General features: G+C 44.0%; 2 protein-coding genes across 2 annotated transcripts in view; both read left to right on the top strand.

The window, feature by feature from the left end:
• The first annotated feature begins 3,949 nt into the window (after nt 1-3,949).
• RIPPLY2 (ripply transcriptional repressor 2) lies at nt 3,950-15,512 on the top strand. Its single transcript, XM_059083913.2, has 4 exons — nt 3,950-4,329; nt 4,645-4,709; nt 7,959-8,140; nt 15,444-15,512. The coding sequence occupies exons 1-3, from the start codon at nt 3,961-3,963 to the stop codon at nt 8,104-8,106; spliced, it is 582 nt and encodes a 193-aa protein (XP_058939896.1). The 5' UTR covers nt 3,950-3,960; the 3' UTR covers nt 8,107-8,140; nt 15,444-15,512.
• The window catches only part of CYB5R4 (cytochrome b5 reductase 4), an 87,574-nt gene continuing 77,966 nt past the window's right edge, over nt 10,163-19,770 (top strand). The window contains exons 1-2 of the mRNA XM_059083904.2: nt 10,163-10,406; nt 15,444-15,597. Coding sequence (XP_058939887.1) covers nt 10,332-10,406; nt 15,444-15,597 — 229 coding nt within the window. The 5' untranslated portion in view covers nt 10,163-10,331. The remainder of the gene's footprint in view (nt 10,407-15,443; nt 15,598-19,770) is intronic.

Raw genomic sequence — 19,770 nt, 5'->3', positions numbered from 1 at the left:
CCTGTTTAAAAGAGGCCTCATGCAACTACTTTGTATTAAATCACTCTTCTAATTCCGCCTATAGCACTCTTGCAAATATCTGTAATTACCTTGTGCATGCATTTGTTTATTTTCTGTTTCCCAACTAGAATATAAGCCCTATGAGCGCTGGAAAACATGTTGGCCTTATTTTACACTGTATGCTCGGAGCTTAATACAGTTCCTGACATACAATGTCTGATCAATAGATATTTAATTGAATCTAGTTTTCTTTCCTGAATCATCTATTTTATGCTATATTCTGAAAGCAAAATTTAAAATTAAATTTTGGTGCTTATCATATTTTGGCCATTGATATGTAATAACATAGGATATTAAAATTGTATAGTTAATGGATATTTAACATAAGGTGTCAGATGTGGTGAAACATTGTAAAACATAGTTATACAATGGGACAAATCAATCTCTTTTTATGTCAAATGGATACTGTTTTTATAGATTGTATTTTTATTTCATACAATTTATTAAGTATGAGCAAGTAACCTATTTGGGGCTAACACAGAAGTTTAGAAATGTCAAGAAATGAGGCCATCAAGAACTCACAATACTCTATTTGTCCCAAGCTAAACTTCAGCAAATATTTTGTACTTCAATATACCTTGGGGACCACCTCTCATGAGCTCTCATTGTGGTTTTAATAATACACATCCAGCTGTAACTATAATACAAAGCATGGAATATTTTAGGCCATTAACTATTATACTTTATTGTTATTAATGCAGTGAGCAAGTTACTGAAGGGGTACAATGGAATCTGGCTGTTTTCAGCGGAGATATTCCCATGTACGAATGTGATTAGCACAGACTTGCTAAATCTCTCTCTGAGCCATCTGTGAGCGCCCTCTTGGTTTAAAACAACACACACTTGCCCTGCTCACTTCTTAGGTTTTGCCACAACTGTTATCTTTATCTTACACCTGGGAAGATTCTCAAATGCCTGAAGTTTGGAAACACCGCCTTTCACTGAGAATCTGATCATCACACTGAAAAAAGACCTCTATTAAAGTCAACTCTCTCGGGCTTCCCTGGTGGCGCAGTGGTTGAGAGTCCGCCTGCCGATGCGGGGGACGCGGGTTCGTGCCCCGGTCCGGGAAGATCCCACGTGCCACGGAGCGGCTGGGCCCGTGAGCCATGGCCGCTGCGCCTGCGCGTCCGGAGCCTGTGCTCCGCAACGGGAGAGGCCACAGCAGTGAGAGGCCCGCGTACCGCAAAAAAAAAAAAAAAAAAAGAAAAAAAGTCAACTCTCTCAAATGGGATTTTATCGGCATACAATGTTGACCACAGAAGGGCCGGTCCAACTGTAAGGGGAAGAAAAGAGACCCTCAGCCTACTGTTAGGTTTAGAACACATTTATGTGTTTAACTGCCTAATAATGCAAAATAAAATTCCTGGTCGCTTGAGTACACTGGCTTGTTCTTTGGTTCCATCTCAAGTTAGGGTGATTCAGATGCTCCTTTTTTAATGGCCTCAGTGTGAGGTCCTAGGTTCTGGCAAATCAGCAGTAGAGGAGACATTGCTGACAAAGGTCTGGCAGATAATTTGTCACTGCACTCGATGCTTTGGAGGCCAAGGTCCTTACTGCAGACCCAGTACGGTCTTTTCTAAAAACCTTGCTCTGATCGCCATGGAGCAGGGGTCCTCAACCCCCGGGCCGCCGGCTGGTGCTGGTGAGTGAGCGAAGCTTCATCTGCCGTTCCCCATCGCATTACCACCTGACCCATCCTCCCCGCCCCTCGAGGAAAAATTGTCTTCCACGAAACCGCTCCCTGGTGCCAAAAAGGTTGGGGACCCCTGCCATGGAGGATCCGTCCACAGGGAGCCTCAGGGAGACTGCACTGCAATAAAGCTACCTACAACTGTCCAGAGACCGGTGTGAGTACAGTGTCTGCTTTAAAACAAATTCTAAAGTGAACATAGGCATTATAGCAATCACTTTTTCTACCAAAGATGCATGTGTTTAAAAATCAGAAACATCTAAAATAGGCTTCATTCTGACCGCGGTATTTAGTTCTTCAAGCCTAGACTGAGTATGGTTAGGAATCCGTCCTTTAAGGTCATATTTAAAGTGGTTTTTTGTTTGTTTGTTTGTTTGTTTGTTTTTGCGGTACGCGGGCCTCTCACTGCTGTGGCCTCTCCCGTTGCGGAGCACAGGCTCCGGACGCGCAGGGTCAGCGGCCACGGTTCACGGGCCCAGCCGCTCCGCGGCACGTGGGATCCTCCCGGACCGGGGCACGAACCTGTGTGTCCCCTGCATCGGCAGGCGGACTCGCAACCACTGCGCCACCAGGGAAGCCCTCCACTATTTCTTGACTGATTCTTCTAGAAATCCCAATTTTGGTTTCTTTTGCTTTAAGAAGGCTTACCTGGTTGCAACGAGCAAACAGACTTATCAGTTCCCCCCCTTGTACTTCTTTGCTTAAAATGTGCTTTTGTTATTACACGTGGCAATTTAAAAGAATCTTTGCTCATGTGGCCATTGTGATGGCCATAGATGGCAATGACTGCGATCCTCTTGAGAATAGGGGGATATCTTATTCACAATTTTATCTGCAAAGTGCAGACCTTAGCACATTACAGATACCCTAAAAGATGTTTACAAAATGGATATGATAAACCATTTCATCAGAGAGCTTAGCATCTGTTAACTGTTTAGATTTTTTATATAACAAAATTTATTGAGACCTTACTATGTCTCAGGCACTGTAGCAAACATTCTATAAGTTTTATTTTATTTAGCCTAACAATACTTCTAGGGCACTGAGACGTGCATTAGCTACCTATCCTCACTGATTTCACTATCTGAAGCAAACCCTTTCTCACCTTCCTGACAGGCCGATCATTATAGGCCCTTGGGTATTAATTAGATGGATTTCTTTCCTACACAGTAATTGAATGGATAACAGAGACATTATAGCCTACATTTGGGGGTTTTCTCTACAACTTTCAAGAGGAAGTTCAGCTCTATTATTTAAAACATTTTGGACAAAAATCATGACATTTATATATCATCTTTTCTTGGAAGCATAACTTTTTTTTTTTAACCAAGATTCATGGACCTCTGTGATAAGTTAGGGGTAACTTAAATAAGAGAAACAGGCACAGAGAGGTTGACTAAGTTATTCCACATCATAACTTCCCAGGATTTCATTATTATTCCACACATACCCAACACCCACAAAAGAACTTGCTAATTATCACTGAGTGACAAAATGCCAAGAGTGACAGAACTGTATAGATGACACTCAAGACTTATCTTTGGAGGACACTGATAAGATGTCGGGGAAAATCGCAAAGATGAGAAGACAGAGGAGAACTCTATGCCAAAATCCTATGACTGCAGCCTCTGGTCCTCTAGGTTGGAACATTCAGTCTTTTACAATTCAAGTCTTGTGAATCTTTAATCTTCCAATAATAATAGGCAGATGGAGGAACCTAGTCTGTCAACACATTAAAAAACACACAAATCCCCCCCAAACCGATATTCGTTTCGTAAGCAGCGCAGAACCAGTCGCATTTGCTGAAGGCGAAAAGCCGTGAGACTGTCGAGCAGTGAAGACCCGCCACTCGGCCTTTTCTTGCAGAAATACACAAAAAGTGTAGAATCGCTTAAGTTTAACCCATCCTAGCCTCTTCACTAGGAAACTGGCCGCTCGGGCGAAAGTTGTTTCCCACCGCCCGCAGACAAGTGTGGAAGAGCGATTAACACTCGCTTGACAAACGCGCTCCCCCGGCCATTTGGGAGTTGCACGCGTTCGCCCCCGGGGTTCGGGCCGCCGCGCCTTCACGCGCAGCCTTTTTGTTTACGCGGCCGGCAGAGGAGAGAGGGGAGGAGAGGGAGAGGACGTGTAAAGATGTAGCGGGCCGCGGGGGCTATATAAGGCTTCGGGCTCGGGCCGGGTGGGTGCCAGGGGCCCGCCTGCCCATGGAGACCGCGGAGACCACGGAGACCCCAGGCGGCCAGCGCGCGCGCTGCCGCCTGCAGCTGCGCGCCGCTCCCGAACGCCAGACGCGGCGCGGGGGCGCGGACTCCGGGTACCGCGTCCCGGCCCAGCCCTGCGCCTCCCGCGCTCCATCCCTCCCGCCTGCACCTCCCCAGCTCCCGGGCTCCGCTCTCTCGCCCCCGCACCCTCCAGGCCCTCGCTCAGGTGCGCTCCGTTCTCCCGGGTCTGGGCTCACGCCTCCTCTGCGCGTCTTCTGCTGCCCACCTCGCAGATCCGCGGGCTTCTGGAGACCATGGGTGGAAGACGGTGGCGAGAAGGAGGCGGGGGCGCCGCACCGCGCCGCGGAGGCGGTGAGTGAGCCGCGCCTGCCGGGGGCAATGTTGATCGATCGACGCCGGGGACGCCGGGCCCCTGGGGGACACGCGCCTGGCCTTCCCCTCGCTTAAGATCGCGCCTGCTGGTGGCCATACCGGTGGCCCTGTCGGTGCTGGTGCGACGAGTGCGTCCTCCACAGCTACTGGCACGCACAGATCGGGCCGGGAGCGAGGCTACTGAGAGCCCCGCGGTCACATTGCCTCCAGACGAGAGGAGAGCTTGGTCGCCAGGGTTTGCAGTTTTTTTAGAAGGTGAGTGCTAACTTCGATCCATTTCCTTACACCCCCCAGATGCCAGATGGCCCCGGAATAACGGACGCCTCAGGAAAGCTTTCCCGATACAGACACCCAGTCAGGTGAGTGACAGGCCTCATCGAAGGTCGCCTGCTCCCGCAGGCACGGGGAAGAGCCGGGGCGGGGGGCGGGGGGCTCGTCCAGCCCTGCTCAGCAGCTGGTCCTGAAGTTTTTCTCTTTTGGAAAATATATCTTTAACGTTTCTTTACCTTCCTCGTCCCAGAGGTCCTTTACTCATCGAACTGGAAAATGTAGGAGCTCACGCTCTCCCCTAAAAGAACTGTTAATCAGTGCACACTTAGTAAACGCTTAAAAAATATATTATGAAGAGGGAAAGTGGTCGGTATTAGCAAAAGTAGAACGGTGACATCTTGTGCCTGCAAAACAATTTCTTTTTAATGCCAAAGGGTTCAAGTGAAATTGACTTCACACCAGGCAGAGTGTGTATATTCTTATTCTCTGGCAAACCAGAAGGGAGAATGGTATTCACAATCATGGTTTACAGAAAACTGAACAAATCGAGCTTGACGTGTAAGAGAAAAAGGAAATATGATGAAAATCTTAAAGACTAAGGATCCCCAAAGGGACCAAAAGTTATCTTACCTAACATTTAGGAGCTAGTTTACTGTTCCTGGCTACTGGGAAGTCAGCCTTCCTGCAAGATTCTTGGTAGCTTTTAATCAGGTGGAAAGTTAATCCTGCAGCTTGCCTGCCTTAGAGAGCTGTTAGAAGAAGAGCTATATAATGTTGGTAGAATGTGTATATGTTTATAATAGCACATAGTAGATGATACATGTTGATTAATTTCCTACCCTTTGCTAGAACTTGTGAAGGACAGAGAAAAAAATAATCACAGCCCTTTGGAAGTGTTTTAATAGTTTAGTTTGGCCAATTTTATGCCTGACTCTGTCAGAGGGGGTGGAGAAGGGTCGGGGAAGTGTGTATCATAGGTGTGATTACCTGGCTGAGTCTTGAAGTCAACCAGATGGACGGTAGGTGGGGAACGTGGGAGCAGAAGAAATAGCATAGAAAAAGAGAACAGCATGGTTCCTTCTGGGAGCAGCAAGGAACTGGCCTTTGGGTGTGCGAAGCTGTGGTCATTTCACCAGGGAAGCCAGGGGCCAGATCTTGTACACCTCGATACAAGAGTTTTGTCCCCATCCAGTAGGTGGCATCGGGAGCTCATGGACTTTATTCTGTAGGTGGGGATTACTCAAAGGATTTTAACCAAAAGAGCAATGTGACCAGATTTATGTTTCAGAAAAATCACTGAGGACATGGTATGTAGCTTTAGTTAGAACACCAAAAGTGAAATTGGAAGTTATTGCAGTTCAGGCGTTGGAAGCGAGGATGGGATTGGGTGAATGCCGGGAGTGCTTAGGTGACACAGGAGATCAGGCTCATGACGTATTGGATGTGGTAGGAAAAGTAGAAGTAAAAAGACAGGATGACGCCCAAGTTGGTGGAACGGGAGATCTGCGGCGCGAGATGCTGAGTCGAATTTTCCATTTGTCATATCTAATGTGCCTATGGTGCCTCCGGATAGCTATTCTAGTAGAGAGCAGCATATACAGGTCCGTGGTCCAAAGTCAAGTTCTTAGGTGGAAATACAGACAGACTTGGGAGCCCTTGGTAAGTGAACAATGGGGGAAGTCATGGCAGTGGGTCAGGTCACGTGGAGGAGTGAGAGAGGAGAGATGATCCCTGCTGATAAAATGGTGGGGGAAGGCCAGCCTCTAACCTGTCGACAGAGAAAGAGAGGTCCACAGAGGTGCCTGAGAAGAATCACTCAGAACAGGGGAGAAGTCAGTAAAGTAGGAAGTCCCTGGAAGAAACATGGCCAGTGAGAGATTCCTGGGGAGAGAGAGTGTGATAAGAATTAAACAGCGTGCTTTGGGTTTGGCAGTTTTACACATTAGAAAATCAATTGCTTCCTATATAAGCACTTCCGTTTTTGAACTACTGTAGCACTTTCTTTGTATTTCTCTTAAGTTTATTGTATTTTTATTAAGTCCTATCTTGAGTAGTAATGTGTGTTTCTGATTCTTTTTACTCGGTTGTCAACTTCCTGAAGGTAGGGACCGTGATTTATTCATCTTTGAATTATGAATTATGTTTGGCGCAAGAGATCACTAAAATATTTATTGAATGACTGAATTACTGATGGTTGTTTATTTAGGCACCCAGTTTATAAGCTTAAAAAACAACTATTTGGCTAGAAATGTTTATAAACTACACGGCCTACTTTTGTGCCTTTTAAAGTAGAGTATAGTGAACATATGTAACTTTCTCTTCGTTAGAATCAGTCTGTTACATGGGTATGTGGGGCTATTTATTGTATACTAAAATACTGTGTACTGTACCTGGTGATTCAGCCTTCTTCTTTTATTTTACTTGGATGAAAAATAATAGAAGATCAGATGGCAAGATTAATATTTGTTGGAAATCTGAAGTTTTGAGGTAATCACGTTTACATACAAATTATTTGTATAAAACCAGTCTAATTCTCAACACCTTAATATGGTGTTCCAAAATTCAGTTGGGTGGGGAAAGGGGAGAGAGATGGGCTCGAGGTTGGGGTCAGAGGTAGCCTTTTAAAAAGGTTGCTTTTGGGCTTCCCTGGTGGCGCAGTGGTTGAGAATCTGCCTGCCAATGCAGGGGATACGGGTTCGTGCCCTGGTCCGGGAAGATCCCACATGCCGTGGAGCGGCTGGGCCCGTGAGCCATGGCCGCTGAGCCTGCGCGTCCGGAGCCTGTGCCCCGCAACGGGAGAGGCCACAACAGTGAGAGGCCCACGTACCACAAAAAAAAAAAAAAAATTGGTTCCATCTGTAACTAAGAGCCAAGTCTGAGTTTCAAGCAAAATACTAGGTAATTTCAGCCTGTGTGTAAGATGCATAATATTTTGACGTCTTTATAAAGTTGGCTATCATCACAATTTTTAATGTCATGGTAGGATTCATTTTTTTTCCCAAAGGAATTTGCAAATTGGAAGACAAACCTTCTTCTGTATTTTGTAAGAATACATATATCCATAATGCCTGAAGTAAGTTAAATATTGATCTTATGCTCACGAAGGGTTTAGTGTGAATTTGTTTGGTCCAGTTTATAGCTTGGATAAAGATTTAAAGTAATTAACCAGTTATTGATACTTTGTCAAGTAGACTCCGTGAAAGCTGTGATAGTAGCATTTTAAACTATCTAAATGCATAAGTCAGTTGTTAAATATATGGAGATTTTGAAATTTGAACGTTTCATGAGTAGAAGAATGTGAAAAAAATAAAGCATATTATGTTGTCTGCTTCTTTCAGACTATTTTGGCCAAAATCAAAGTGTTACGATTACTTATATCAAGAAGCAGAAGCTCTTCTGAAAAAATTTCCAATTCAAGCCACAATTTCATTTTATGAAGATTCTGATAGCGAAGAAGAAATTGAGGAGCTGATCTGTGAAAATTAATCTGATTACTTTTGATGACATTCAAAGCTTATAGGTACAAATTAGATTAGTGTACAAATGTATCATAATCCTTTTAAATTAACTTATTTGTATATAAATTATTAATAAAATGAACTATTTAGTAATTACTATGGTCGTTTGGCCTTTTTTTAATCCCTACACTATAATTCAATGTTGGAATTTAAAAATAGGTTTTATTTATAACAGAACCTTGATTGTATTATAAACATTTGGGGCTTATAAAAGATAATTTGGTTCTCTTTGTCAAATTACAAATTTATCTTCAGTTATAATTTTGAAAATAAAACTTTTCAAAGAAAGACAATATTTAATTTTCAAGACTGAATCTTGTAACATCTGGTATTTCCTACCAATCCCCACTGAATGTTGTAGTTACAGATGAATATTATCTTACTAGATAATGAGGACAATCCTCTTATGTTTCCAATTACACATTATTTTTATGTGTTAGCTAGCAGATGGTGAAAAATGTTGCAAATCCTTGTCTATATTGAGATTGGGAATCAATGTTAGGGCTATTAAATTGTAGGGATTTTAATGAATGATGAGTCAAGTAATTCTTACTTTAATACCCTTCTGCTGTCCTCAAATCCAGTAGTAAAATAGCATGGGTGTTTAGTACTTATGGCACTGCATTGAGGTATCCCCGGAATTAAAACAAAACATGTAAATGGATGTGACTTACATGGAGTCTAAAAAAGGGGAGACAAAAGGCCAGAATTTGATAGTATTGTTTTTCCATTTCTGTCCACGAGGGAGCTAAGAAATTTGGCAGATAGGAAACATTCTCCAACAGCATCACCTTCCATCGCTGCTGTGGTTCCCTGCTCCTGATACTCATGTAAAAATGTTCACATAGGAAGTGAAATAAGAAATTCTTAGAGATTAGCTTTTTTTTTAAAAAAAACAGACTTATAGAAGAATACATCATCTTTCAATGAAAGAGAAAACAGGAGCACTTTGCATGGGAGAGGTAACATAGTAAACTACGAGCATGAAGTTCTCTTAGCTCAAATACAATCTTTGCAGTGGCAAGCAATTGAAATATAAGCATCGATTTCCAGGCACTTTAAGGACAAAGCAATTGAAATAGAGCAACTTCAAACCATGTTTCAGAGTCAGGAAAAGTTAGTAATGGCAGGAGGATGGAGAGTTACTTAGAACTATATTTCTTTTCCTGAAAACGTCTTATTTCACTGGGTTCTGCTCTCCGGATATGTGTGTTTCCCCAAGACATATGCAAAAAAACCCCACCAGGTCACCAGTCTGGACCTTGAGTATTAGGGACTGGTGTTTACCTGCACAGTATTTGTGCCGCTGTCACTAATATGGTGGAATAGTATGAAAAGCCACAGCGACATTTATTGAGTGCCTACTATTAGCCAGGCACTGTGCTAGGTAATTTGCACTTGACGTCTCACTTAATTCTTACTGAAACCTAAATCCATTATGCAGATGGGAAATGAGGCATTGAGATACTAAAGTAACCTGCACAACGATGCTCATTTACTGCAGGGGTGGCATCCAAAGTAAACCTATCTGACTCTTAAACGTGGCTAGCTGTTCAGCGCTACATTGGGACGTGGGCTGCATCAGTCCTCAGTCCCCTTTACCTTTCAGGGAAGAGAGGAAGTTAGATGAGGAGGAAGAACTTGTGACTTTAGCAACCTCTGCGACTCATTCGTTAATCATTAGCGAGAGTTCTTAAAGGTGAAGTGTTCTCTTCACCTAGCAGCCAAAATGCCTTAATTGTATTATTTTATTCCCTATTTCAAGCAGTGTGATGGTAGTGCTTCAACAATGGGCAGACACTTGTGTTCTGGGTTAACAGGCGTCTCCAAGAATTTATTCTCAGATTCAGTCAGCACCAAGGCTTAGGAACAGCTTCACCCTTTAATCTTTCCACGGAATAGCTGTCACCTCTTTGCGGTGCTGAAATTCAGGGTGCGGGACGAACGGAGCATGCGTACTTTGCCCTGGTTCCACCCCCGCCGACTCTCAGTTGGTCTCGTTGGCTCCGCCCCTCGCGTCCTCGACGTGCTGCGTCATGGCGCGCCTCACCCCGGGCGACCCCGGAAGTGGGTCGGGGGCTTGGCCTCTGCCCGGCCTCGGAGCCGGAGCCGGAGGTGTTACCCCAGAGGGGTCGCGCCGAGCTAACCCGTCGGGCGGCGTACCCCGGGCAGGGCCCGGGCCAAGGGTCCAGGATGCTGAACGTCCCTTCCCAGTCTTTCCCGGGCCCCAGCTCGCAGCAGCGCGTCTCCTCCGGGGGGCGTAGCAAGGTAAGCGGGTGACTCCGGTGGTCTCGTGCCGCAGCCCTCCCTTCCCGCCAGCGTTTCATGCTCCGGCACAGTCCGTTCTCTCCTTCCGTCCCCTTTCCCACCTCCTGTCCCCACCTCTAGCTTTCGTTCCCTCCCGCCCTTGCTGGCGATCTCTTTCAGATCCCATGCCGTTTCCAGTCCTCGAACTCTCCTAATCTCCCTCCCTCTTGCGTACTGGCCTCTTTTCTATCCCGTTCTGTCAGTTCCCTTCTTCCAACTCTTTTCCCATTAATTAAATTCAGATGTATGATAGGGCCAGGCTCTGTGCGTCCCATATTGTAGGGACTCAGTTTTAGCTTCCTTCCTTCAACATAATCTCCTCTTCGGTCTTTTGTTCACTTTCCGAAGGGGTTGTGAGCGATGTGAGTTCCCTAGAAGAGAGGAAAGGCTGAGCACAGCGACAGTGACCAGTGATCATGCCGCCAAGGGTGGGGACTCCGGGAGCTAGGGAAGATTGGAGAAGCGAGAACAAGTGTCTACAAACCTCCAGTTAGGGTTACGGACACTTCTCCAAGACACACTGCCTTTCTCTCTTCCTCTGGTACCTGATTGTTTTATCACTGCCTTTGCTACTGATGTCATTTGCTGACTCTGAAGCTAATATAATACTCTTTAACTTTTTGTTGCACGTAGCTTCTGTTACCAACAGGTGGAACACAAATGTGTTTTCTATTTGCAGAATTTAATAGAATTGTCTCCTGTGTTCATTGCAACATGAATGCTGCTTGCTCCTGTTGATTGTTAGTTCCTCATTCAATAACCACATCTTCATGTTTTGTTTTCAAGACTTCCGCCTACTCGGGCCACTCCTTTTTCATTTCTGCACTCTTGAGCCTTAGCATTGACATCATTTGGGAACTTCACCAACTTTCTCTGTGTTCTCCACATGGACCTGGAGTTTGACTCTAGATCACAGTTATGGGTTCAGGGATCTGTAGCTTTCATTCGATTTTCAGAAGTCCATAACCCCAACTGTAATAATAATAAAGCTGAGATTTATTTAGTGCTTACTGAAGACCTCAGTGCTTTACATGTATTAACTTGTTTAACCTTTCTAATGATCCTATGAAGTGGGTGCTTTCGTTATCTCCATTTCACAGAAAAGAAAACTGGTTAAGAAATGCTGCCTTGGACCCAGTAGGCTTGATGTGATGTGACTCTGTGACTTTTCACTTACTGCTGCATATATTGTGCATCCATCCAGTCGAGTGTCCTTGTCTCCTTGGTGTTTGACCTGCTTCTCTCCTTAAGCTAAGTGCTTGGCTGAATAGTAGACCCTTTTCAAAGAAAGCATCTCTGGATTAGAATATGAGAGTTGCTGCCCTTCTCCATTAAAACTACCAGCCATGTTCTCAGTATCATTTAAAGGAGAAAACTTAGAGGCAAAGACAAACGTTTCCCCAGGTGGTGATGGCAAAGGCAAATCTGAGAAAACTCAGACGATTTTTTCCCCCTTTGTGAAATTGTTGCTGAACTGAACTTGAGTTCGCTTTCCCGACATGCAGTGAAGGCCATCTCCTGATACTGGGTTGTGGTGGAGGAAAGTGCAGCGTTTATTTGCAGGGCACCAAGCAAGGAGAACGGGCAGCTAGTGCTCAGAACACCCAGGCTCCCTGATGGCTTTCAGGCAAGCGTTTTCAAAGGCAACATTTGGGGTGAGGGTCCAGCGAGCCTGATTAGCTTGTGGACATTCTTCTGTTTGGTTGGTGGTGAGGTAACATGGTGATATTTTAGAAATCTCAATCCGCAACCTTCTTGTTCCAGCCAGGCTGGGGCCTTCGTGTTTGTGGTCAGCAGTATCTATCCCTTGGGGTCCTGGTTGCGTAAAAGAACTCAAGTATATGCATCATGTTGTTATCTGTATCTCTTCAGGAGGGACTAGGAGTCCTGTGACTATTGTTCAAGCTCTTAGTAGTTTTCTTGCTTGACTACTTTTCCTTGCTTTCTGCATTTTCTCACTTCTGTAGTCATTAGCTGTTTGATTCTGCTCTTTGGAACTCTGGGAAGGCCTAGGAGACTGAAGCTTTTTCTACAAATAAGAAGCAGAGACATGGAGACCCTACTATATTTGGGTCTCAATACCATATTTATTGAGACCCTACCATGTGCTGGAGGTGTGATCTCTGTTGGGGAGGGGGAAATTTCTACAAAATTGACACAAGACACATTAGCAGGAGAAAAAGAAACACACTTAATTGGCAGGCACAGAAGCCTTGTAGAGATGGGATCTAATGTTATGAGTCTAAGCTCCTACTGCCCGCAGCATGACAGGCCAGTAATGGGGAGACGAATTGCTGGGGCAAGGAATAATGACTTTATTTGAAAAGCTGGCGAACGGAGAAGCTGGTGGGCTCATCCGCCAAAGAACCATCTTGCCTGAGTTAGAATTCAGGTGGCTTTTTTTTGGCGGTACACGGGCCTCTCACTGTTGTGGCCTCTCCCGTTGCGGAGCACAGGCTCCGGACGCGTAGGCGGACTCTCAACCACTGCACCACCAGGGAAGCCCCAGGCTTCTTTTATACTAGAAGGGGAGGGAGTAAAGTCAAACATTCCCTGTTTCCCATCAGCCTCCAGAGAGGATGTGTTCATTACTTCCTCTCTGCAGTCATTCGCAGGTGGCCTGGTCAGGACGGTTCCTGTGAGCTAAACAAAGGTATTTTAGCTTAATGCTCATTGCCCAGGTAGCTGGGTTCCCTGAGATGGGCCATTATGTATAATTTAAACTTATAGGCAACATCCCTTTAGTGATTAACTTGTAATAGATTCTTCCCTATTGCACTAAGGAGTGGTCAAAGCAGGCAGCTTTTATACTTTTTAGACAGACAGTACATTTGAGAGGAACTGATGGGACAAAGAAACTTAGGTCTGGATACTGAATTGGTAAGGAATTTGAGCAAAGTTTGGGCTTGGGTGGTCAATTAGTAAACAAATAATGAGATTTGTTTACTGCCTTCTTGGCCCTGAGTTTCCTATCTCTGGTGAGAAGGATGTCTTTCTACCTCCTAGTACAGGGAGGGCACCTTTCACACGGGAGATTTATTTCCTGCTTTCAGGGAGACAGAGAGGACGGTCAAGGTGTTCCTCTTGCATGGCCTGCCCTGGGCCCCAACATCTCTGTTGTCAAAGAGTTTAGCCCAGTAGGCTTCACAGACTAGTAAAGAGGCAGTTATAAATACCGTAGGGGCTGTAACAGTCTGTTATGACCTTGAAGGAGTCGGGGTCAGAAAAGGCTTCTGGAGGCAGTAATGTCTGGCGGGGGGAGAGAGCGGAATCAGTTTCCGTTTACCTAAAAGCATAGGATGGGAAGGGGCAGAAGTGAAAACGCGGAGCTAGGGAGGTAAACTATGACCAGGTTATGAAGGGCCTAGTAGACCACTTAGAGGGCACTTAGAGACGTTATTGTAAGGCATTTGGGGAACCACTGAAGGAGGGAGGGTCCTGGAGTAGAGTTGCATTTCCAAAAGATTATGGAATGGTGAAAGAAGTGGTTTGGCATGGGAAAGGCCATACAGATTCTCACACTTTACTTCATTTGTGAAGGCCGGGAGACCTAGAGAGTTGTAGCCATGGTAAGAGTGGGATGGTGTGGATTGGCAAGAAGGAATGTGAAGTTGGAAAGGCACCGCAGACCTATTTACTTGGCTATTTGGGGGGCAGCTGAATATCTAAAATAGATATGATTCAGGAAAGAGAGATGTGTGTTTTCGTACTTTCGGGCTGCTCTAACCGAATATCATAGGTGGCTTATAAACAACAGAAACTTATTTCTCACACTTCTGGCAACTGGGAAGTCCAAGATCAATGCACTGGCCAATTCCGTGTCTGGTGAGACCCCGATTCCTGGTTTGTAGCCATTCTTTAGTGTCCTTACTTGGCGGAAGGGGTGAGGGAGCTCTCTACAGCCTGTTTTATCAGGGCACTAATTCCAACAACTTCATCACCTACCAGAGGCCCCATTCCTAGTGCCCCCGTCACGCTGAGGACTAGCGTTTCAGTCTGTTTTGGGGGGGACACAAATAGCAATAAACCTCCTTGAATAGGACCGCTTTTATGTTAAACAGTTATCCGGTACTGTGTTACAAACTAGTTATACAGGTTAGATGTCTTCAAAAATTTCCACTAGGGTGTCTTAACTGGTTAAAACACTAATTGTACCTCTTATCTAAAAGCTTTGAAAATGTATTTAGTAAAAAAAAAAAAAAACAAAACCCGCAAAATCCCAAACATCCTGTTATTAAGCCCTCTAGGCAGGAGGAAGCAAAGTTTTGTGCAAAGCCCAGGTAATAAATAATTTAGGCTTTGAGGGCCTCGTAAGGATTCCGTCTCTTCACCAGCACCAGCACCAGCACCACGGACGGAAATTACTCGCAGCTCAAGGGCTATACAGAAACGGGCACAGGCCAGTTTGCCAACCCCTTCCCTAGAGTGTGACAGTTTAGAGACATTGTTATAAGGAATATGGGAGCCACAGTTTTATTCTTTTCCATTATTTGATAACCTTTGTTTCTCAGTGGATTCTTAGAAAACATATTACCATCTCACGTGATCTCTAATATTCTGTGTAGGTTGAAAATCCGGAAACTCAACTTTAGCCAGTTGTTTTGTTTTCTTCTATCAAATCCCTTGATTTTTAAGGCAATGAAATTTTGGTCCAAACTGGTAAGCGGCTAGAACATGTTAGCGATAGAGCCAGGACCAAAATGTGTTTTCTGACTCTGGGTTCAGTACTATCCTTGTACTATGATACCATTTGGATGGACATTTGTGTGCCAGAATTTCTAAGCCCCACCTCATGGCCCAGGCGCTTTATATAGGGTTCCATTTATAATTCTCATACCACCTCCTAAAGCTGAAGAAGATTTTTAGAATTGTTATATTTGCATTTTCTTTTGGAGTGGGGATCGATAAGGAGGTGGCCTGAAGGCCAGCAGCAGGAAGGTGAAGGGAAAGCGGCCGACTCGAAAAGCCACGTTGAATTCTTCCCTTTTCCTTTTTGAGGTCCCTCTGAAACAGGGCAGAAGTCTTATGGATTGGATTCGACTGACCAAAAGTGGAAAGGACCTAACAGGATTAAAAGGAAGATTAATTGAAGTAACTGAAGAAGAACTTAAAAAACACAACAAAAAAGATGATTGTTGGATATGCATAAGAGGTAGGTGGTATTTATTATGTACCGCAGGACGCTTTGGCTAGGGTTTCCAGTTGTAATGCTATACAACCCCTTGGTTCTGTTATTTGGTGATATGATTTGCAATTAGATAACAAAAATATGCCTTACACTGGGCAATAAATTCTCTGATTCTGAATTTGGGTCTGAATTTGGGCAGTATTTCTTCCCTAAGTCACTGTTCACATAGCATCCCCGTCCTGTATTCCCTTTGAAAGAAAACAAGTGTTTACCAGGCAATTTAATACCAAAGTAATAAAATTATTCAGTAACACCTAGTTTATATGGAATACTGTTCCACCTTTGTGCCGTGTAACAGAATTCTGTAGGAAAAAATGTCTCTGAGAATCTAAAGTAAATCAGAAAACCCACATTAAAGCCAAATCCTTAGTTCTCACTTGCAGCACTCTTTATTACTTAATACACGCTTGTTAGCAATATGAGTTACCTGATTTTTCTAGCCCACAGCAAATTGGAAGCCCCAAGCTAGAAATGGATAGACTGGGAGAGAGTGAGCAGAGAAAGAATGATCGTTGATGGAAGTAGATCTCATGGTGTCCTGCGACCTGGAATCTGGGAGGGAAGCAGAAACAGTAGAGGGCTTGCAGCTGTGCACTGGGTCTCCACAGCAATGTCCTTGAGTCATCTAGACGGGGTTCAATACATCCCCTATGCTCAGTGTAAAGAAGAAAGGAAGTGTGTCATTTATTGCCGTCATCGCAGTTGTAATTTTATCATTGTATAATTTTGGCTTGTTGTCTGTTATCCTGCTGACACCGTCACCTGTATGAGGGCAGGGACCATGTCAGTCCCCTGCTGTGTCCTTGGTGCCTGGCACATAGAGGTCATCAGTATGTGTTTGTTGAACTAGTGCAACACTTACCATTCTTAAGAAATTTGCTTACTTGAAGAGGTGTGTGGTGGTCACAGTAGATCAGTGGTATAGTAAATGGAAAGACACCAGTAGCACTGTTAGTTTGCTAGGGATGCCCAAACAGAATTCAACAAACTGGGCGGCGTAAACAACAGAAATTTCTTCTCTCACAGTTCTGGAGGCTAAACTTTAAGATCAGGCTATCTTCTTTGGGCTTGAAGAAGAATCTCTTCCATGCCTCTCGCCTCTCTTCTGGTGGTTTGCTGGCAGTCTTTGCAGTTGCTTGGCTTGTGGTAGCATCACTCTGATCTCCGACTTCATCTTTATGAGGCATTCTTCCTGTGTGATTGTCTGGGTCCAAATTTGCTGTTTTTATGAGGACACGGGTCCTACTGGAGGAGGGGCCAGCCCTTCTCTAATATGACCTCATCTAATTGCATCCGCATTGACCCCGTGCCCACGTAAGGTCATGTTCTGAAGTGTTGCAAGTTAGGGTTTCCGTGTATGAATTTGGGGGTACGCAGTTCAGTCCATAACAGATATAATTAGAGTGTGGAATGTTCTTCCGTGGCAGAGGGTATGGAATCTTCCAGGAGGGGGATGACATAGCTTGTTCTGAGGCAGAAGAACAGATGCCCAGCTTTTCTCAGGGACATACACTGTGGCTAGACCAGTAACTTGGAATGAGGATTCTGCCAGACACAAAAAAGCTCCTTCTGCCACTGGTAGGATTGTGAGTACCCTCCTTGCTTTCTGTCCGTGCTGCACGCCTGTTTACCAGGTGCAGGTGACTGGTGCAAAGTGACCTCCCCACTGCGCCCAAGTGTCTTCTGCTGGCCTGCGTGAAGTGGAGGTCAGTCTCCCCCCAGTTTCTCAGCTGCTCCAGGCTATGCGTGTGTCTGAGCTGTTTCTGCAGTAGGAAGCCATTTTTTCAGAAAACTCTCCCGTGTGAACCCTTCGCATCCTAGCGCTATTAGATAAATGAGGCATCGTTACAGTACAGTCATACTTTATTATTCATTTGATGTACTGATGGAGATGAGGGACGGGTTTGCTATGTTTGAAAAGTAATACATATCTCCCGTAATGATTTGAATGGATGGTACTCTTCCGGTAAGGTTGTTGATTTAAGGATAAATTCTTTTAAAGTTTCTTTTGGAGAATGTATTCTACCCTCCTAATAATTAGGCTTTCCCCCCACCCCACCAATTGCAAAGTAAGATGTGTCTTTTTTTTTTTTCCCCTCTTGACAGAGTTTGGTTTCTAATTTTAATAAAGAAACATTTGATTTAGGCCCTGCCCTGGGACCCTCCACTCTAGGAGGAGAAGATAAATAACTGCTAGACAAGTCTGAGTGAAGTGCTCTACGAGGGCTATAAAGAAAGTGATGTCAGATTGCAGGGAGGGAGACTTGTGGGTTAGGAAAATCAGAGACGCTTTTGTGATAGAGATAAGCCTTGAAAGGGTGGACAGGATTTCAACCGGAAGGGAGGGGGAAGTACACCCAAGCGGAGGGAAATGCTAACCAAGGGTCTAGGCACAGAAAAGCTGGAGGTATGTTCTGGAGCTTAGGCTGCCTGTTGGAGAGTTATAAGAAAGAAAACTCTGAAGGCATGTTAGGGCAGATTATGGAGGACCTTGAAAGCCAAACTGAGAAATGTGTTCTTCATTTTGATGGCGGTGTGAACTGTTGGAGGTGCTTGAATGTGGGGACAGAGAAGGCCTGGGAAAAGGTAGTCTGGTGGCGGGCATAGTGAATTGAAATGAGACTAGGAAAGCATTTAGCTCTTACGGAAGTTCAGGTGGTAATGGGTGAACCAGGATGTTGACAGAGGCAGCAAAGTAGGATGACAGACAAATTCCCGGTAACTTCTAACACAGTCCTCTATGAAAGTAGAAGAAAGCACAGGGCTGAATGTAATTGTCTTTTTCCTCTTAGCTGTTCTAGTTTAAAATGTTAATGATACCTTCTTAAAGAGAGTGTCTGCCAATTTAGCTTCGAAGGTCAGTGCTAATATTTGGACCCAGGTTTTAATCAAAGCTCTACCACAGGGAAGCATGGTATCAAGGTATAATTTTTTTTCTTTTTTTAAAGTATTGGAGTCTTCATTTTCTAACAATTGCCCCATTTTTAGATCAGTTCAAATTTCAGCTTGATCAGACCAAGGGAGGCACGGTGTCTCTTTAGAAAGTATACACTTTGGCATGGGTTTTTATAGCTAATATTTGGGGGACTTTATTATTTTTTTTGAGTACATAGCTGTTCTGCTTGATGTTCAGGTGTGCCAAATCTAGTCACATTTGTAAAAATGATGGTGTAAAAAGAGCACTTGGCTGGCAGCTGACTGTAAAATGTGGGCATTGGTCTGGAATGATCTCAAAGGCAGGTTTATGGAGTTTCTGACTTGTTCACTTAATTCTCACCTTGCTCTGTAAGGTGTGATTCCTATAATGCAATAGGAGTTAATTGGGACATTGAGGGACTGGATGGGAGAGAGATAGCTTTTTCAAAAATTTTGTTGAGTTTCCCATTAATTCATGCAGTTGTAGTTTTCTCTTTTACTGCTCTTTCTCTCTGTCTCTCTCTCAAGAACGGAAGGTGATTTACAAATATGTGAAGCTTTGAACATGAACATTTAGGTGTTTGAATAAAAATCTAAATCACTCATCTGTGAGAGCTCTGTAGAGCCTAGATCAGACTTTGTTTTTCCTGTAGTATATTTTACTGTAGTATGTAGTCAGTGTGGTTAATGACGTATGAAGTCATGAAATCATTTTTTGGCATCATTTTAATCTTAGGGTGACGGGAAGTGTGGCCTGATACTCAATAACAGTCCGTTTAAATAAATGATATTTCTAAAAAGTTGACTACAGTAAATAAATTGGCCATTCTGCTGTTAAAAATTTAGTGAATTCAGTTCCCCAAGTAGGATTTAATGGATTTCATTTATAACTTAGAAATGAACATACTTTGATTTCTCCTAATGCTGATTGTCATATGCTAGTAAATTGAAGAGGCCTGCTTGAGACCATTGTAAAAGTGACTTTTAATGGGTTTGTATTTTTCATGTTTCAATAACTAAAAAATCTTGGCAGATTGATTCCAAGAAATGGTTATTTTTCCATTACCGTTTCCTAGATTTCTAGGTTCATTTACAGTAAACTTTAAAAAAATCTTAAAGTTTACTGTCACTCGTATGACAGTAGTGTAAATTTTTGGGAGTGCATCAATCCTCATTATTCCTGGGCTTCAAAACTGCCTACTCAGTAAAATTTATTAGTAA

This window comes from Kogia breviceps, chromosome 13, assembly GCF_026419965.1.
Source record: "Kogia breviceps isolate mKogBre1 chromosome 13, mKogBre1 haplotype 1, whole genome shotgun sequence".
Taxonomy (NCBI): Eukaryota; Metazoa; Chordata; class Mammalia; order Artiodactyla; family Physeteridae; genus Kogia; species Kogia breviceps.
This window is presented reverse-complemented; position numbering and strand designations above follow the sequence as displayed.

Bases quoted from the DNA above. Each gene is read 5' to 3' on its own strand.
- RIPPLY2 (XM_059083913.2), top strand. From the start codon at position 3,961: ATGGAGACCGCGGAGACCACGGAGACCCCAGGCGGCCAGCGCGCGCGC. The intron at 4,330-4,644 runs GTGAGTGAGCCG...TACACCCCCCAG, and splicing joins CGCACCGCGCCGCGGAGGCG to ATGCCAGATGGCCCCGGAAT. The intron at 4,710-7,958 runs GTGAGTGACAGG...TGCTTCTTTCAG, and splicing joins CGATACAGACACCCAGTCAG to ACTATTTTGGCCAAAATCAA.